The sequence below is a fragment of the Electrophorus electricus genome, chromosome 20 (assembly GCF_013358815.1).
Source record: "Electrophorus electricus isolate fEleEle1 chromosome 20, fEleEle1.pri, whole genome shotgun sequence".
NCBI lineage: Eukaryota > Metazoa > Chordata > Actinopteri > Gymnotiformes > Gymnotidae > Electrophorus > Electrophorus electricus.
The window spans coordinates 9,273,657-9,294,384 of record NC_049554.1 but is presented as its reverse complement, the minus strand read 5'-3'; the positions used below and the strand labels follow the sequence as shown (position 1 = coordinate 9,294,384).

The 20,728-nt window shown below is 39.4% G+C and overlaps 1 protein-coding gene across 1 annotated transcript in view; it reads right to left on the bottom strand.

The window, feature by feature from the left end:
• iars1 (isoleucyl-tRNA synthetase 1) overlaps nucleotides 1-20,728 on the bottom strand; it is a 57,332-nt gene that overhangs the window by 31,910 nt on the left and 4,694 nt on the right. Inside the window, exons 5-13 of the mRNA XM_027020349.2 lie at nucleotides 18,265-18,347; nucleotides 16,481-16,598; nucleotides 16,120-16,267; nucleotides 14,280-14,367; nucleotides 10,883-10,940; nucleotides 10,584-10,679; nucleotides 9,128-9,250; nucleotides 4,335-4,426; nucleotides 1,182-1,280 (exon numbers count right to left, since the gene is read on the bottom strand). Of these exons, the coding sequence (XP_026876150.2) occupies nucleotides 1,182-1,280; nucleotides 4,335-4,426; nucleotides 9,128-9,250; nucleotides 10,584-10,679; nucleotides 10,883-10,940; nucleotides 14,280-14,367; nucleotides 16,120-16,267; nucleotides 16,481-16,598; nucleotides 18,265-18,347 (905 nt within the window). The remainder of the gene's footprint in view (nucleotides 1-1,181; nucleotides 1,281-4,334; nucleotides 4,427-9,127; nucleotides 9,251-10,583; nucleotides 10,680-10,882; nucleotides 10,941-14,279; nucleotides 14,368-16,119; nucleotides 16,268-16,480; nucleotides 16,599-18,264; nucleotides 18,348-20,728) is intronic.

Sequence of the window (20,728 nt, the reverse complement as noted above, 5' to 3'; positions counted from 1 at the left end):
AGGCTGCTGCAGGCAGCCTTGCCTAAAAATAATGGCTCGGAGCGTGGGAACCGGAGGGCGCCGTCTCCCACTCCCCCACACAGCCTGAAATGAGCAACGGGTTCCTCACGATGTTCTAAGAGCAGCACTGCCGTTGTGCTGATCTTGACGGAGGACTTTAATTTTGCTCTCAGAGTACCATTTGCCGTGCTGACTGCTTCAGCCTGCACAGTAGTTCAGCCTGCTAGATATACAAGATAAAAGGCCCACTTCTATAATGGGATTTATTCAAGAAGGTGTTTATATAGTTCTAATTGCACATTGTTCCATTACTAATACATTGTCAATTAGAACAGTATGCAATTCTAATCAAAAACATTAGGTGCAGTTAAAGTTATACACCTACATACAAAAAGAGATGATTCTCCAGTGAAAAAAAAAGTTTAGCGGATAACTCAGTGCAGTGTCCATTTAACAAGCATCATTTAACTTTGGATAGATCATAACATGATCATTTTACTGTGGAAGTGATATTTCTAGAGCAAAATTTGAGACATTTTTCTTCATGACATTTTTAGTGTATGTAAAAAATTATATGTATGCAAAATTTTAGTAATACTATTTCAGTAAGCAGAACAAGAGACAAAGAAACAAAAAGAGATTGAGAGAGCAAGAGAGAAACATAATTAAAACACTTAAAAACAATGAACATTGTTAAGCTAAAAGCATCATGTATCAAGGTTAAATTACGGTATGCTTTTCCAAGGACCTTCTACACCCCTTCTGCTGCATATCAAACTTGCTCTTTATCCACTGTAGAGTGGAGCAGGTACAGTACATGAAATATAAATGGGGAGGCCCAAATGTGCGGTACAGTCTCAGCATTACAATGCCCTACAAGTCCTCCTGCCTCCCCCGTCCCTGGTGCCTGCATGTGATTTGGCTCAGACTGACAAGCACATTGGAGCAAACCGTCCCTACTGCAGACCTATGGGAATTGGAGGACGCGGCCTGGCACCTGTAGGGTAGCAGAAGCGTGGGCATGGATTTGCCCAGTCTCCCTGATGAGAGGGAATTTAAAATTATACTACTACATGAGCACTGGACTATGACGCAGACATTCCCTGACAGCTCAATACTCCAGTTAAACAGCTCAAAATTTCAGTTTAAATGAAATAAGCTGCAGATTTGATAGGCCTTACCAGTAACATTTGGCATTGTTGTCCAGAAGTTTCTTCACCATGTGCTCTACTCTGACAAACCAGCTGGGCACAGCCTTGTAGATGAGTGGTGTGTCTGACCTGTTAAATGCAGAAAGATTATTCAATGCTGCAGGCTCCGTGCTGCACAACACTGACTATTTTAATTTACACAATTTCAATTTCAATTACAAATACAAACAAGATACACATCTTCCATATCAATTAATGTCATACCCATACTGTGTTTAAATTTTTTTTTTTTAAATGCCTTTAATTGTTGCTTAAAAGTTTCAGCTAGCGACATCTGATGTCACCCTTCCAATCATCTCAACCACAAACAGCATTTTAAGCAAGGGCTTAAGGAGATTTATTTTATACAGTTCCACTCTCTTTCTAAAAAAGCAAGAGGGAAAGAGGCAAAGATACCAAATATCTCTTCTCCCAGGCTACAAACTATTGACAATATATAAACAGTCTGACCAGCCAATACCAATGACCACAGAATACAATGCAATACAAGAATACAATACATCAGAATACAATACATTGAGTTTATCAACAGGGAGGGAACAGTGACAGAGTTCCCAGAACAGTTAATACGTGACTGGGCTAAGTATGGCTCTGCAGGGGAGGAAGGAGAGTGACCTCTCCAGACATCCCATTGGGCATTCAGTGGGATTCCTGTGGCATTGAGTGCCATATGCTTATGCTTGAGAGGCTCGCCGCCTCACCCACGCTTCCTTTTCCCCCCATGTGCTGCTGATTTAATGACGTTTCAAGACAGCAGCAGCACCCGAAGAGTGCAGGGGACACAGACATCTGGAGCATGTTGAGAAGTGGTGAAGCAGTGTTAATGTGCCATGTAGACAAAGTGCTGAAGACTCATCCTATTGATGGAAGGGTTAGCCAGTCTTTCAAAGTTTTCTTGCTCTGTCAAAGGTGATGATCCTAGTTGAAAATCAACAGCATGACTCATACTAGTAAAGATGCAAGTTTAAATCTTGTTACTATTTTCTCAGTTTCTCATCTATACTAAATAGAGGTGAAATGAAACACAAATGCCCTGATTTGGTTCATATCATGGTATAGGGGACACCATTTCAGTTGAACATGTTTGTGATTCACGGCAACATTAATTAGATAATGATTTTTTAAATTTATATATATATATATATATATATATATATATATATATATATATATATATATATATATATATATATAAATAAATAGATAGATATCAGTGCATATACTGGGATCAAAGCACATGTAGATGTCCTCTGGAGGCTTCATCAAGCAAAACTAGTGATTTAAATGTTGGGAAAAGGCTGCGGACCTGTGCAGACTGTCCTGCAGTTCAAGACCCGTGTATCTACATCCCAGAGACAAGTCATTAGGTTGGATTCCTTACCCACCTTGATACAAGCGCTGCTATTCAGCTCTTTAGATTTATGGACAATTTCCTTCAGGAGAACTGATACTGAATGGGTCTTTTCAGTGCCTGTAAGAATTGTTATCGTCTTAGAATTTTTTGCAGGTGAAGGAGGTCCCCTGGCAGTTTAATTTCACTGTTAGTCAAGGAACCAAGGTCCTTGACTTATTTCTCTTTACACTCTTGTCCATCTCAGTGGAACTGGATGACAGACTGCTCCAGGTAATTTGTATGCTGTTCCACAGAGTTACATCATCATGGATGAGCTTGTGGATGGGTAAATTTAGCTTCTCCTGCTTGGTTTTCAAGACATGAGCATCTGTTGTGCTTCTAAAAAATATCCAGTTTTAGAACCTTACACTAGAGGTTGAGTGCAACTGTGTTTATGGCTGCAAGGTTGAAAACGTGAAAAATCTCACAGCCTGTGAACTCAGACCAAGTGCTTCTTTAAGTCTACACTGTGAGCACTGGCCGTGGTTGCCAGGATTGCGATGTTGAGCCTCTCCAGAGTTCAGCCAGTTACGATCGCTATCAGGGCCTCAGATAAATGGGCACTTGTCGGGCTCCAATAAAAGGGGCTTTTTTAAAACAGAGCTGCATAAAGTGTTGGCCAGTTCATTTGGGACTGTGCCATGTGTCCCAGAGATTGAGAATTATCTTCTTGCCTAGGTGGCGTCAAGAGTGCACTGTGCACTGCAGTGTAAATCCTCAACAACTGTGGGATGCTTATTTTTTGCCATCAACAACACCAAGGCTTTGGTTAGCACTTTCTACCCATCAGAACACTCAAAGAAGTTGCTCATGGGCTTCAGATAGAAACAGCTGCTTTTAATCTCCTGTCTTTGTTCTGGTAAGCAGCACACTCAAAGGACACTGGCATAAATGGCTATTTATAGGATAATGCTTGCATACAGCCTAGGTTTAATTAACAACCTTGCTTCCATTAGCAACAGCCCATCCAATAATCAGTGCCTGGTTATAGCCCGAAGGTATTTTGTTGTAGGATCCATGAGCCTTAAATGCACGTTGCCTTGAACTGGTGTTATGGTAGAAATTACCTGCTCTTAGCAGCAAGAAAAACTGCATATTCGGAATGACCAGGAGTAGGGATTCAAGAACTTCAACAATATAGCATATTGTTATAATCAATTTATCAACAAATACTGCACATGGCTTACAATTCAATGCACAATAAATATGCTGAGGACTGAGCTAAAGTTTTAGAGTGAACCCTTGGTCATTTCCAAAGTCAAAATTAAATCTTGATCATGTTTAAAAAAAACAAAACAAAAACAAACAACCCCCCCACACACACATATGCTATGTATAATTGTTTACAAATGCAAACAATTAAAGGCAAACTTAAATATCTGTGTGTTAAGTTCAGACACAAAAATACAATCAGATCTGATACACTGGTATAAAGAGATCTTAAAAGTCTCTTTTTACTAAATGAGAAGGCTGATCCAAAGCACAGCCCCTTATTCGTTTCTGATCTGTTCTGGGGTAAATTTGTTTTCATGTTCTGAGAGCTTAGAGATGTTGAAGACAAGATCTGCCATTTTTTAAGTACACAAGCACATATGATTAGTTGCTGTAAAAAACTCTAAAAATCTTGTTGCTAAAAAGAGTCTAAGTGGCTGAACACTGAAGCCCCAGATGAAATAAGTGAGAGTTGTCCTCTTGCTTTCAGAGACCCTCTGTCATTTACCATTACTCACCTCCAGCAGAAGGGGTAGCTGTGCTTGAAAGAGCCAGCGCTAACCAGCCGCCCATTCTCCTTCAACCACTTGATGATGTTTTTGTCGGCATCCTGTCAGGAGCGAGATAGAACTGCTTAAACTACACAAACATATGGGAAAAAAAAAACAAAATTTAAAATGCACTTTTGTCCAACACCCATTAACTTCCTACGATGCAACACGAACAGCTTTATTAACACTAGTGCAATCATGAAACCAAATCTTGCAATACAGCACACTCCTGCTGTACATGTACAGCTAAGGAAATCCTTATATTATATAATCAGCTCTGCTAATTCGGCAGAAAGAAATTCCCACTTGAAATAACTGATTTATGCTTAAAAAAAGGGCTAGGTAACACCATAAACACTACCATTTTTACACTCAAATTTAATTTAAAAGCTCAGTAGTTGGCATTACTGATAGTACTGAAATGTTTCTATAATATCAGTAACCAAAATTATCACCGTTTGCAGTATTGTTGGAGTGAAAATGTTTAAAAACGAATAATGCACCTTAAAACCATCTCAGAGTATTTAAAAAATACTTAATTAAATGGTAATATTACCCTTACCCCCCCCCCCCCCCTTCTCCTGCTCATGGCATGGCTTACATAAAGTAGCAAGTCATTAAAAAAAACACTATATACATTGCCTGCATTGAACATTAGCTGCCTACTACTACCACCACAATAATGACCTTTTAAAAGGACGCTGCTCACACATGGTTAATGAAATAATTACAAATCTGACCACCGTGTTTTATATAGTACATTATTAAAAGCATTAGCTGTACAAGCCCAATCAGGTCCAAAACAGTTAGATTGGTCAGTAAAGACAAAAGGTCATTAGTTCGGCACACTGATCAAAAAGGCAGATCATTAACAACCTGAATCCAAAATGTACTTTATGTCCTGTCATATTAAGAAAGGTTTTTAGAGGCAAAAACAATAAATTAATGCATTCTTCTTTCCCTGAGATTTTTAAAACAAAATGCAGTGACTTCTATGCCTATACCCTTTGATCCCTAAACCTTGAATACCAAGGATACAGGTCAGGTTTCTCGAATTTGTCACTTTGAAGAAGGTGGGGTACTGGAGAATACCAGGATATGTTCAAGGTATTATTGTTTCAAGAATGCAGCCTGCATAAACTCTGCTACTGATGGATATGGCAATTCTGTCATATAGCTAAAACCATTTTGTATGCAGATACCCTTTAGCAATGTGCTGCCTTTTTATTCAAACAAGTTATAAAATCATACAAGTATTCTTCACCCAACTACTGACTTTGCAGTACAATGCAATAGTACAGAATGCAAAGAGATTAATTATCTTCCATGACAGTGCAGACTAGCATTCATATCTGACTCCATGTTAGTTTTGCTTGATTTTCCAAATCTCTCCCAATGTCCTGCCCATAATTTTTCCCTACCAGTTTCTAATCACATTTATTTAAAAAAAAAAATTCTGAACCACGTTGACTTTAAAAATAAATAGATCAAATTAGGGAATTGCATAGCAAAGACAGTACCAGCAAATGCACAATGGTGGTTGCTCATTTTGGACACTAGAATGCAAGATCAAACCTGAAGGTTTTGATCCATGACCAGAAATAACGTCAACGCTCATGGCAAGGTCTGATACCACACCCAGAACAAATTCACTCACTGCAGCTCAACATTTTCTTATAAACAATCATTAACGATGGACTGTTACACTGTAAACTAATTTAAAGCACTGATGGTCTAACTGTTATTTCAGGTTTATTTAACAGTCATCCAACAGACACAGGTCACAATTTATGTGCCATTGCAAAATTTCTGTATTCTCTTAAAAATGGTACCTAAAATCGGAACACAGTCCCATTGATGCTAGGTAACCAAAGCTTTGCTTTTCAATGAGTGACTTGATATTTTCAAACCTGTAGCTCATTTGGCCATAGAAGACATTTGTGTCACATGACACAATAAAACATTAAGAAAGTCAGAAGATACCAATTGTGTATATCATATAAAAAAAAGACTGTTCATGTAATGGGGGGGGGGGGGGGGGGGCAGCGATCATCCCATGAGAGACAGAGCATGTGCAAGTGAGAGACCGGAAAAAAAGTACATTAATGTATGTTGTGCAGCATGGATTTTTTTTTCCCCCTTCTGTCTGCATAGAGTAGCTCTTCAACCTTACCTTTGTCATGGTATTAACTAGATATATGACACCAACAAACAAACAAACTGCCTGGAAGAGGATGTATGTTTATTGACCCCACATACACTGAGGAGGATAGTTTGATTGGCCAAAGAATCTGCAAGAACAACAGTTCGAGAATTGCGGACATTAGATAGATCTTGGGGTCAGGACATCTCCCAAACAACAATCACACATCACATACATAACTACAAGTTGTTTGAGAGTGTTGCCAAGAGAAAGCCTCTGCTGTTAAGGACACACAAACTCATCCATCTACCAGTTTTCCAGATGTTACCGCAGCTTTCAGTGGAGTCGTGATTAATGGTCAGATGGCCAGAAGTGGGTCTGGTGAAGACACAGAGTGTCATGCAGAAAGTGTCTCATGCTCACTATGAAGTACAATGTTAGATTTCTGATGTGGTGGGGCTGTTTATCTTCTAAAGGCCTAGACATTTTTATATTATATATATATATATATATATATATATATATATATATATATATATATATATATATATATATATATATATATATATATATATAGAGCATCACGGAATCCAACAATTACCTGTTATTAAATCAAAACCTAACTGACACAGCCAAGAAACATGCACTGGGCAATGGATCGAGCAGGACAGTGATCCAAAGCACTCTTCAAAATGAACACAAAAATGATTAAATGGCCACAAGATCAAGGTTTTGCCATGGCCATCCCAGTCCTCTGACTTAATAGGAAATCAGTGAATTGAATTTGAAGGAACTGCAAAATTCTATATAAAGGAAAGGTCTCATATACCTTTCCATGTGTCCTTCAGTCTAATTAAGCATTAAGAATTGTAGCCAAGAACTGTAGCATTGTAAGCCAGGAATTATTGCACAGATTTGATTTCATTGTGCTTCAAAAAAGGATAAGCTTTTTTTGTTCAAATTTTGAACAGGAAGGAAAGAACAAATGTTCCATTTAGAGTTTGTTTTGGCCATGTTTACCAGGTTCAGTACTGTTTTGCAGTTTGCAGACAGACCCTTCTCTCCTGAGCAGCTGTATACACTGGTGTGTTTAAAATGTTAGAAATCATTACATTGTCCTGTGGTTTCCAAGCTGTTCACAGTCCCGCACACAGACATGCAGTTTTCTGCAAGCAGGCACTGACCATCCATTTCTATTATAATAACTGGATTAAAAAAAATAATAATAAAAAAAAAACCACACGTGTGTATTGAATTTAAACAATCCAACCACAATTCATACACTGCCGTTTAACTACTTGGTTCAAGCCCCTTCTTGGTCAGAAAAGGGTTCAGTTTTTTTTTTTTATGACCCCCCTGCCTAGGATTGTATGTATGGTCATCTGCCCAAATGCAGAGAAGGCACTATACCATCTGACTAATAAAAGCCAACTTTCAACTTTTGTTGTCCAATTCCTGCAAGCAACTATATAGAAAGCCTGATGTATTTTACGTTAAATAATCATTTCTTGTGGTCATAGCTAGTAAGAGTGCCTACTATATGAGTGTAATCTTTGTAGACTTAATGGTCCTAAAATGAAACTGAAATCATTTTTGGTCCAAGCTGTTCCTAGTTGACTGTAGGCCTATCTGCATAAAATGGCATCCCTCTATATAAAAAAAAAAAAAAAGATCCACCATACAGCTGGGATTCTGTTTCCTTTTTATGTTCCTGGACCATCCAAACAGTAGGCCACTAAATTTTCACTGAAACTACAATTGTATCCGGCAGTCTATAGATCTGCATTGTGTTGACAAACCATGCAATATAGCATGCATAGTTTTAACACTGAGAATGGAACCCATACGACATGACCTAAGCAGCAGGTTCATAAAATTTTAGTAAGAGATGGGAAACTGTTAATGCTCCTACATTCAAGTGTTGAGTTCTGCTGCTGGAGGCCCAGTTTGATTGCTGGAAGTCCACTGTGTGGGAGGACAGTATAGCTCCTCTCTCTGTTAATACTGAACAACGTGTAAACCAAGCAAGGACAATTGTGTACTGGGGCATGCAAACACAGCTGAGCAATTAACACAACCCTGCGGGTAACACTGAACCACACCAGGGCACTGTGTGGGCATCTGCTGAGAATCACCACGGAGCGTTTCTCCACATTTAAGTGGATCCAAGTTCTAGTGAAGCACACTTTTCACCCATGATACAAGACTACCACAAGCCTGTGGGTTTGAAAGCCCATCTCTTTCCAGCATTCATAAACCACTGCAGACATCTCCACAAACCACTGCAGACACAGCTTTGTTCATCCCTTCAACACAAGTGACCAAGTACTTTGGGCTGATGTCCTAACTGGCTGGTAAATTACATATCGTTGGGGAAGAAGTGGAGGTGGGAATATTTCCCCCTCCCAAATATAATGTTAATAACTGTCAGGGCATATCTATATTTGTGAGTATGCTGCATCCTTAATTCCTAACATGGTTAAATTACAGCTGACTGTAAAGCCATTTTTTCTTTAGTTGTTTGGGATTAGGACTAAAATATATACCATTTTTATGTAAACATTTTTATGTAAAAATGTAGAGAAAGGTAAGCAAAAAAAACCCAAAAAAACTGTACCTTCACATACTGTCCAGCAAAGTGAGTGACTTCTGAGGTGAAACAGCCAGATGAGTCCACAGGGCAGATGGGTGGTGAGTCTCTCTGGATGATGTCATATTCCATGCAGACCCGGTAATCATCCTGCAGAAAGAGGCACAATGCAGCAGCTGTGAGGTCAGCACTTATTCCAGAGGAGGGGGTCAGCAACAACCGAAAATGACCATTCATCATAGAAGCTGAACCTGGACAGGAATGGGGCAAATACAAGAACACATTTTAAACAGCCATTTGCCACAAGGAGAAATGCTGCCATGCCTCATGGCTTGAGAAAAACAGACAACACTGAGGAAAATGTGTGTGGATGTATGTGGGTGTCTAAGGTCTTGACAGTGCATTTACAATCAGAAGCTTCACATGAAGTTTATTCACCAGAACACGATGGACTTTGACACCTTTAAATACTGAGTTTTTTTTAGTGTGTGTTGTGACTTGCAACCAGGGCCCCTTTTTATTTAGAAGAATCACTAAACATGGGAAATATTTCAGAGCTTTTCTTAAAGCTTTTTCTTCAAGACAACCAAAAATAAAACTATCATAGGTACATTTTTTTATAGGGTTTGCTTATTAATATTATACAACAATCACTGCTCATGGTATGGTACTGTGATTACATTTCTTTGCAATTAAAGGAAAACAATGTAGGTCCCCACTTTACCCATGTGATTTAAGAAGACCAACATGTTTTATTGCGCAATCATTCTACTGAAACCCAATGGCTTCCGACACTCACAGTAACGTGCTCTTCAGTTTAAACTGGTCTCGGGCACAGTCAGCGAGGACACCCATTCCATGCATCCAAAAGCCCTCTCACTTCAAGAGATTAGGCTGTTTATGTGGGCAGCCTTCTACACTCCAGATAAGAGTTCACACACTAATCCTAAGCACCAATACACTCAAGATATCTCTACTGGCAGTGCTTCCTCTTAAGAAGGTGAGAGATTTATATTTTATATATATATATATATATATATGAGAGAGAGAGAGAGAGAGAGAGAGAGAGAGAGAGAGAGAGAGCAAACATTTGGGTGATATCAAATGCACTTTGTGCTTGCAACAGAGTAGTAGACCATGGCCAACCATTATACAATTTGGTCAGTAAAATGCACCACTATTAAAGTTTCCATGCATCTGTTAGAATCAGCAAAAATCCCACTAGTAAAGGTTTTTTAATCTTTATAAAAACAGGGGAAAAAAAAGAAGAAGTACAGTTAAGCAGTAGGGCTCAAAGCAGACAGTAAAGTCAGTCATTCTCAGTCATCTCCTTAACAGATATCAAACTGCTTAAGCTTCAAGATGCAAATGTGGGTCTAACATTTTAATGGTAAGCACTCTTGAAGGGTTACACCCTTGAAGCCCCCTATAGTACACTGTAGGCTTTTAAAGCAGTGAAATCATGCCAATGTTGCAGACTTACAGCTCCAAAGTAAGGTGCCTGATGAACCACCCCAGTACCTTCCTCTTCACGAACATAACCGTCCAGAACAATAGAGAAGGCTCCTTTTTCTTTAAACTGGAAAAAAGAGAGAAAAATAGAGAGCCTTTTTCACCCAGAAAATGGAAGCCGAATGCTTTAAAATGTTTAGCTAACTATATTTAGCAATGCTAACTTTTTGGTCGTCTCTTCAAGTATCCCTTCAGCCAGGAGCATTTCCTAGGATGCTGACATGGCAGGCTTTACAAACCATGAGAAGTGTGGTTTAATAAAGCACTCACCTTGAAGTATTCAAAAAGAGGCTTGTATCTCTTCCCCTTCAGTGTCTTACCAGGGAACCTAAAAGACATTTAGCATTTATCTAAATATTCAACAAAATTTTATTCACAAAAGCTTTTAAACCACTTCAACATTTAAAACATGGCTCCATTATCATGTAGTTACAGAAACTACAGGGTAATTCTAAATACTAGATTCTCTAATCCACTATATTACTTCCATATATAAACTTCTACCATCTGCAAGCACATTTTTAATAGTAGTTGACTGACAATGCTTTTTCAAGGGCCAATGTCAATACTGATTTTTATAGAGTGGTGTTCTTAATGACCAATATAAGGCCAATAAGAGATTGTTACTCAATACATGCAATTTAAAGAAATAACAATGGGCCAACATCAAAATGATGAAATGTTACTGATGATTAACTAAGCATACAGTTTACACAAACTGCCACCGATATTTTCAAGTGAGAAATAAGGAACATGGTATCTGAAATGGTGCATCTATCTGAAATAGTCAAACAAACCAGACTACCCATCAGCATTTAACAATTTTCTATTCTAAAACATCACTACGAATAGGCTACTCCTTTACTGAAATATCCTACACAACTGAAAATGATCAACCTGTTATTTAAAATACTACTGTATATGTGTAAAGCATAACATTTCCACTCAGGATCCAGCATTTTCTTTTACACTATAAAAATATCACCTCGCTTCACTAATTTGCATAGCTAAACAGGTTTGCAGCTTAAATGAAATATCAAACTGAATTCATATAAAAGCACACAGGTGCCAGAGAGCGATGATCCAGGGGGTTATGTGACTACTGCAAGGTGATGGTCTGCTGCAGTTTTTCAGTTTTAACAGGGTGTACCACGCGACAAGTGTTCACCAACAGTTCAATGCCAAGCAGAAGTGACAAGCTAGATAGGGAATATGGAATTCTTCAAAAGAAAAATCTAACAATGCAACACCAATGCAATTAACACCTTTAATGTATATGATGCTGAGAAGCAACTGTAGGTAAGCAGAACAACAATCTGAGGGAAAAGGGTAGTTATCCTCCAGAGCAGAGTCTGAAGCCTACAGCATCACAGCCTCAGACCTCCCTCGCCACATTCACCATACATTGAAGATTTAGGCATACAAAATGCACTTCATCCAAGATAACACCTCAAAAGCAAACACTTGACTGATTTAACTTAATGAATAGAACCAAGTCTACATTGCTTGTCTGCTCATGGACATGCTGTGTCCTACTATTGCTTTGTTTACAAGTAATTATTTTGGTAATTTATCATAAAAACATCGTTAATTTACCCAACATTAGCAAGGGGGGGGGGGGGGAATAGTAATACAATTTGTGAACCAGATTCAGCAAAAGACGTGGACAACAATTTCAATATTTCATTTTAGACATCCTCACGTAAAATGTTACTGTAGCCTAAATAAAGCATGGAAACTAGAAAATCTTTTCACCAGTTTGACAGGTAAATGCAAGGGTGGTACTCCCAATTGTCTGTTTTAACTGAGATTGTCTTTGGAGTAAAGTCATCACCTATGAGTTCCCTGACTGATGCCAATATCCCAAAAAAGCATTAGCCCAATATATTGGATAGTCTACACACTGGTCAGCCAATACTTTTTAACCTATTAAACTGGTAGATCACTCAAGACCATGAGTTGTTTGAAGAACACCATAAAACTACTAGCGTAGGTATAAATGTAATTCCTGATTTAAAAGACTCAAAACCAAATGTGACCACTGGACAAACTGTTGAAAGGAGAGGCTTTTCAAGATTCAAATAAAACATTAAATTCATCTATTTTAAAGTATTGCAACCATTCTGAACACTGCTATATTCTGTATCATCAGTAATTTGGCCTTTTATTTGTCCATAATCTACATTTCATTCCTCGGTCCCTTCACTTGGTCAGGCAAGTCGCTGATCTGTGTACAGCCTACTGTCTCTCTCATTCCTTTTTGCCCATGTGTCCATCTTAAGGGTTCTATTGCTTTTGGCAGTTTGTCCCATCACACACAGCAGAACGGCAGGTATAACCGGACGGTTTGAATCAGTTTCAGGGAAGCAATAGCAGCATAAAATGTATCTTCCTTTGTGTCATCAGTGGTGTCAAAACAGACTAGAAAAATTTCTGCAAAGAGATTTCCAAAAACCTTATCTGTAACATTACTAGTGTGTCTGGAGCCATGTGTGCAGTTTCGCTCCACCAGCATGACAGCTGACAACTGGGATGACATCTCAGCACCGTGGACAGCAGCCATTGGTCACATTTCAGCACCCCTGCGGTGGACAGCATTGGAGCTGGTGCCAAAGACATTTCTCAGGAGTTATCAGGGAGGTCACAAAAAGCAACGCAACGGACCGGCTCTCACTCTGCAAGCTTTCCATATGCTCACATCTGTATTCCCATACATAGATGGTGAAGGAACATGCTCGTCACTGCCTAAACCTCACTCCCAGACTGCCCTCTTGCCCCTGGACACTTCTACCACACCTGTCTACCCCCACACTGGCACTCACCTGAGCTTTTCAAACCTCTGAATATGGGAGGTTTCACTGCCACATTAAACAAACTATGACAACAAATTCAAACTTTGTCACTTCAGCTCCATGTTGGATCACAATCAATACAATGGACATAATCAATACAATCATTGTTTTTTAGGACATGCGACAATTTGCCAATATCCAGCGCAGATATTTCCAAATAGAAATTCACTCAAGCAACTACTTGTTCTGGTATGACTAATATAGACACTTCAATGCACATTCCTTGCATTCAAATTACTGTTCCAACAATAAAAGCACTGGCCTGAAAGAGCAACCAGAAGCAGAGAGATATTAAATCAATATCACTCTGCCAAACTCCTCTATACTCTCACCACAGCACATACAGGACCATTTTCATTAGATGAAGCCAATCCAGTTTGAGAAGAGACTGCAGATATAGTCTCAAGGAATGCATTGTGAAAGCACATTTATTATGTCAGAAGTCGTCAAAGGATGTAAGATGAAGGAAAGCGCCTTGGTTCGTTGCCAAAACAGAACAAAATCCAAGATAATTTTACTTTCATTTACACAGAGTGAAAGTTTGACCTTCTGTGATTGAAAAATGTATGGAAAAACCCACTACAAAGATTGCTAATAAAGGAGTGGCTAGAAATTTTAATGTCACATTCATCATTATATGTACATTGCTTTTATATCCAGTGCTTACTCCTGTCATGTGATACTGTATACCTCTGTTAGCAATATGATGCTGTAAGGATTCTACCATTGTGGGGTTTACCCCTAACACTCAAGGCAACAACAACAATATAATCCAGGGTTTGGCCTGTGGCCACGCGAGTGTTTGAAACACTTACTTGTCCAGTATGGTGTATTCACTCTCAGATTTGAACAGTGCTCCAAGTCTGGCCTCCATCATGACGTACATTTTATCAGTGGCATTGTCTAGAAACAGAACAGAGCAGCATGTGTATGGAAAATAAGTGAGCAAGGAAACAAAACTGGACAAAACAACAAAAAAAATTCATGTTTGAAAAATCTGGATTAGAGAAATGAGAAATGTAGCACATCAGGGCAGAAAGTTTAGAATTTAGAACAAGTGCTTAAGAAACAGAAAACAACCCTGTTTTGTACTGAAGCAGCACAGACTTTCACAAGAATATTCCTTGACTAGCAATTAAATGCTTAAAATGTCCAGATTAGTTTCTAAAGAAAGATAGATAGATGCCATTAAAGAGATCAAACCTCATCCCTTAAGTAGTCAGCATTTAAAAAAAGAAGCAATTCAAGTAGAAATTAAAAGCGTACCAACATACATCCGAGCAAAACTGAAGCGTATAAAAAGTTGAGTTCTATAAAAAGGTATAGCACAAGGACCAACAACTCTTAAATACACAGTGCACAAAATTGCAAAGATTCTAATTAGTGCTTTGAAGTTAAACCATGGATCACCGCAGCAGGGTGTACACAGTTGTCAGCATGCAGTAAGCCATCATAAATGAAACCACACATCCTAATTCTTCCACTCTTCAGTAAACAAGCCTGCACAAGCCAACACGACCAGTGAATCAGTGAGACATTATGCTGTAGCTAAGAGATAATTACTGCATTAATTTAAAAGAGCATTCGGTAAATATGCAGCTCAGTAAGTTTTATCTGCGCTTTAGAGTCAGACAACAGCTGTAAACATCAGTTAGCCATCAATGCACCAACTTCAAAGAATGTATTGCAACAATCTGTAAAACACGGAACATAATCGAGCCTGAAGAATCGGAGCTGGAGCAGAAACTGGGAGGAAGGGTAAGAGTGGAAGAGAAAGATGCAGAAAGAGAGAAAGGACAGAAAGGGGGAGAAAAGCGCATAAATAAAAGATTGCGCTTCCCCAAGGCGGGGCATGAAATGATTGCACAGGCCAAGGAGACCACTGGCAGGACTGGGTGCCTGATAGCATCGACGCAGAGCAGACAACTTCCTGGTATTAGTATTCTGTGCATCCCTCTCATGCAGCACTACCTGCCACCACCACCACCATTACCAGATGCAGGCTTAGAGTGCCCCCTGTTGGTGGCTGAAGGTCAGAGCACCATGCCCAGGCAAAGTAGGTCAACCATTTACTATGGGAGCTTTCATAGGGGATCTGAAATGACGCTTTTAAAAAAAGGACAAGGGATTATTTTTATATGTGAACAAGGACTAGGCTGTTTTAAAGTGACCTGATTTGAGAAATTGTTTTGACCCACATCTTCAAATGCTTTGCACTTCTCAGAGGAGCACAGAAAGGCGAAGGGGGGGGGGGGGGTGGACTGGGGATGTTGATGGAAGTTTTATTTTAATCAGTTTTGTTATATGACATGCTGATTCACTGTCAGCAGCATTCATGAGTGCTGAATACATGTATAAAGAAGATAACCCAGCCCCAATGAGCAAAAGAAGAATGGGTGGCAAACAGGCTGCAGTTACTAATACCCCTCCAAAAAATTTTCTAGTCCTTCATTATTTACTGGTCATCCTACATGCACACAGCAGCACATCAAAACAACTCAAAGCAATAACACCACCAATTATTACCAATTAATACCAAGTCAATTCAAGACTACCTAAAAAAGATCAGACATGATTCTTGATTTAAATTTCTATCAAGTCACCCTGCCATCTGAAATCTAGCAGCATTGCAGAGGTCTTGAGCCTGGTGCTAACCTTTGACCTTGACATAGATTAATTCAGGGTTGACACACAGCGCCAGGTTGCTGGGCAGGGTCCAGGGCGTGGTGGTCCATGCAATGAGACACACATTCTCGTCCTCCAACAGAGGGAAGTTTACAATGATGGACGGGTCCTGAACGTCCTGTTATTGGGAGAGGAAAAAAAATCCGCCAACAAATCTATGCTGAAATTTGGAGCACATAGACAGCAATCAGTTTTTCATATAATTAACAAATTATACTAAGCACATTATGGATCCTTCAGACATCTTTGTGGATTCTCCTGCATAAGATCTCTTTAGATATATTTATATTGCCTAACAATACTGAGGGTTTAGACATTCTAGCTCCAATACCTTGTAGTTCTGGTGAGATTCAAAGTTGGACAGAGGTGTGTTGCAGGCAGTGGAGAATGGCATGACCTTCACTCCTCTGTAGACGAGGCCTTTATCATACAGTTGCTTGAACACCCACCTGGAAGAGGTCATTCACAGCAAATTACGTGCTATTCTAAGGAGTTCAACATACTCATACTCTGAGTGCAATCTTTGTCAAAGGCTCTTAAAAAGGCATGCTCTGTCCTATACTCACGGGCTGTAAGCCAAAGTTGCTTTTGAGCGCAGATCAAAATATTAGCCCAGATTGCAGTCCAATTGGATGTAAAAGTACAATAAGAAACCTCCTCTCCCTTCACATTTTATTGGCTTATGGACCCTTTCTGTGAACCTGGGGTGACATGGCTTGGCAAGACATCAGAACCAGGAGAAACCAAGGGCCATATGTATAAAGTGTGTATACACATGAAAGTGATGTAGAGAAAATGTCTATTTATAAGAAGGAAATATGACACTAGAAGATGTGCAATCCTCTGTATACCCCAGAGGTTTTGTATGCATGTTTATGATAAAATGGGAATGCTGACAACCAGTTCAAAGGAGTGGTTATGCAAAATTAACTGGAAATGTGACTTTCAAAACATGTTTATGTTTGAATCCAATTAGAGTTACAGAGCACAGCATCTTAAACAGATCTGTCATGATAGTATTACGAGTTAACTGAGCAGCAAAATGTTTGATAATATGTATGATAAATACACCAAACTACCAGTGTGATCAATACTGTTGACATTATATAAAAGTCACTATTCATGTATAAAATGAACATGTGATTACTACTGTTGACATGTATATAGGAGTAAACCGTTCATAAATCCTGTGTGGAATGGCTGTTTTGGAGACATCAGAGGAAGTGGACAAAAACAAACCAATTTTTGAGTCAAAAAAAATCATGGTGTTCCTTTTTTGGTGGGGGGCTATGGCTAACGAGGGCAGGTCTCTGGGACACTGTCGCTGAGCTGGTCCTGCTGTTTGACGGACAAACACAGGAGCCATGCAGCCTATTTGCCTGTATAGGTGCGGACTGCACTCGGACACTGCCACATTTCTACAGGTGCCAGGGGACAGGTCGCTGTGGATTTTGCCACGATTCTTTGACTGGAGACAAAAAGCAAGTGGGTGTGGGATTTTTTTTTATTACATAGAAATGTGTATGCATCACTTGCTTTTGAGGATACTTTCATACAGTTAACTATACTTCCACTGAGAATCTAGATCTGTGTTTTCTAATTAGGTTATTTTTACTCATCTGCCCACACAACATACATTTAAAAAGTTTTTCCTTAATATTGTTCCAAAGACCAGTAGAAGAGCTAAGGGTTAAGTGATGAGTACATCTTGTGTAAGCTTCAGTCAATGCAAGCTACACTGACATCTCATTGGTAATCAATACTAATGAAATCCATGCAGTGTGCTCACTTTCCAGTCTAGTTTCATTCCCACCCCAACTGAAAATATACTACAGTAATTTCAGAAATATTTGCAAAAAGTGAGTTCATACATGCATGACTGTATGATAATGATTTTCCCTGCTTGCACCATTATATTCAGGTCTGCTTGACTAGCATAGCAGGCTAAGAGTCTGACAGCGGGATGTCAATCAAGTGTGCTCATTGGAATATTAGAACCAGGCCAAAAACGGTCTAAGCTAAGACTGATGATCTAGTTTGCATGGATTTAGGAGTAATGCATACTTTACATCATACTTTAAGCATTGATATTCGAGTTACAGCAGGAAGACTTACCAAACTGTCTCCATGAACCATGGGTACAGAGTCTTGTAGTCATGCTTAAAATCAATCCAACGACCCATTCTCATTACTGAAATCTGACACACAAAACACAAATTTCCCAGTGTTAGTGTAACAATTTTGTTTTAAGCAACAAAATAGAATACAGTGACAAATCAACCTAAGACTGATGAAGTTACTTTATATTAAGGCCAAGCTCCATGTACATAATGTTTTTTTAAGGCTTTTTTCTTTTTCACATCAACACCACTGTTTAGGCATACTAGCACTTACTGCTCTTCAAGTGTATCAATTTTTTCCTTGGACTTATCTACATTCCAAATGGAAATCTGCAACTTCCACTAGACATTGAAAACTACATTATCATCAAAAACTACATCCAAAGAACTACCTTAACTAACATTATCATTTTTCTTTTACAACCATGGCCACTTCTGTTCTCCTTCAGAGTGCAAAGTGCAACATGTTTAGCTATTCTTAAAACTATCGCTAACAACGGATGATCTGTGAGAAGTGTAGATTAATTGCTAGTCTGACAAAGAAGATTCTAGCACTAGAGGTGCACATACCGACCTTACGAAGCATTAGACCCATCAAGAAACTAGAAGTACAAGCTCTGGATGCCCTAGGTGAAGTTAGCAAGCCCTCAACTATAGACCTCGCAGTAGGGCAAAGGGGTGATATTGTAGCGAAATAGCCGAGCGTCAGCTCGTCCACGGGAGCACCACACATTGCAAATTTGTGTGTCCAACAGGTTTGCCCCACTCAGTGAGGCACCTGTTGAAGGAGCTCTGGTTATAGGGGACCTTTATGCAACACGTGAAATTAGCTAAGCCTTTAGGGACACCAGCAGCAGTAGTCAGCTGTACACCTGGGGCCAGGGTGCAAGACATTGGAGGTAATCTTAAGGTTTAAGGCAAACATAGGTTCTCTAAGATATTGTATAATAATTATACGCCTTCGCTAGTCAGCGATTACTAAAAAGAATATTGAAGACGTGCGTCAATTAGCGAAGCAGATGTCCGATGCTGTATGCATGCTCTGGTCCCATCCCAATGCGGCACGGGGATAAAACATACAGCCTGTTATCTTCGCTGAACTGCAGGATGTCCAAGCAATGCTCACAAAATTACATGGGGTTTATAGATGACGAACACATATGAGGGCAAAACTGGCCTTTTAGGGTGGGATGGAATCCATCCTACCAGGGAAGGCACTGCTCTTCTTTCCTGTATTATAATCCTTAGTCTGATGACAGACCTAGTTAATCTATGACAATCCAGAGCAGCGGACAGGCAGCAGACAAAGAGGTTAAACCAATAGTCTGTTTGTCGCTACATGAGGTCACCCGAGGTTCATCATACTGACACTGTGTCTGTTCCCCAAGCTAAGCAGAAATACAGAAAAAAAAAAAAAAAGTCTTAACCCAATTAGTATTCAAGGAATTGATTCACAGAATACTGCCTGCACCATTCACCTGCGTTTACTAAATGTCAGATCCTCAACATCTAAGGATTTCACTTATCAGGAGAGCTCATCACAGATTTAATGTACTTTGACAGAAACCTGGATCAAGCCAAATGAGTACATAGCTTTCAACAAAGCGTGTCCTCCTGGCTACAGCTATGTACACCACCCTCGTCTAACAGGTTGTGGAGGTGGCATTGCAGTTATTTATACTGACACATTAGGCATAAACCAGTAAGCCGGTCATGATTCGAGTAATCTGAACTAATTGTTACTATCATAAATGATGTAGCGATAAGCCGCCAGCGATAAGCCGCCCACCCAGCCTCTTCCATTAATTGGCATCTACAGGCCACCAGGACCCTACTCAGCATTTATTAACAAATTTGCAAATTTCCTCTCCATTCACTCTAGTAGAAAGAGCCATTATTGTTGGTAATTTCAATATTAACTCGGATAATGCCCAAGACCCTCTGAGATCAGCCTTTAGTTCTATATTAGAATCAATTGGTTTCACCCAATGTACAAGAGAACCCACACACTCTGGTGGGTCTATACTTGACTCAGCACTGACCTACTGGTGTAGACATAGAGAATGTAGTTATACTACCCCAGTCAGATGCCATCTCAGACCATTCCCTAATTTCATTTGAACTACACGAGAGACAATATAGTAAGCACGCTACCATACCAGGCGCACAATCACGTGAGCCACTGCACCTAGATTTATTGCAAATTTCCCAGACTTGTTTATGATTAGCATACCCTCAAACACCATTGAACTTGATCAAATAACAATGCTCAGAATCAGTATTCTGCTGCACACTCAATGATGTTGCTCCAATTATGAATAAAAAAAAATTAGGGACAAAAAATTAGTACCTTGGTATAATGATCACATTCACAGTTTAAAACAAAACACTCAAAAAATAGAACGGAAATGGCGCTACACTAAACTTGTAGTCTTCCAGCTTGCATGGAAGGAGAGCCT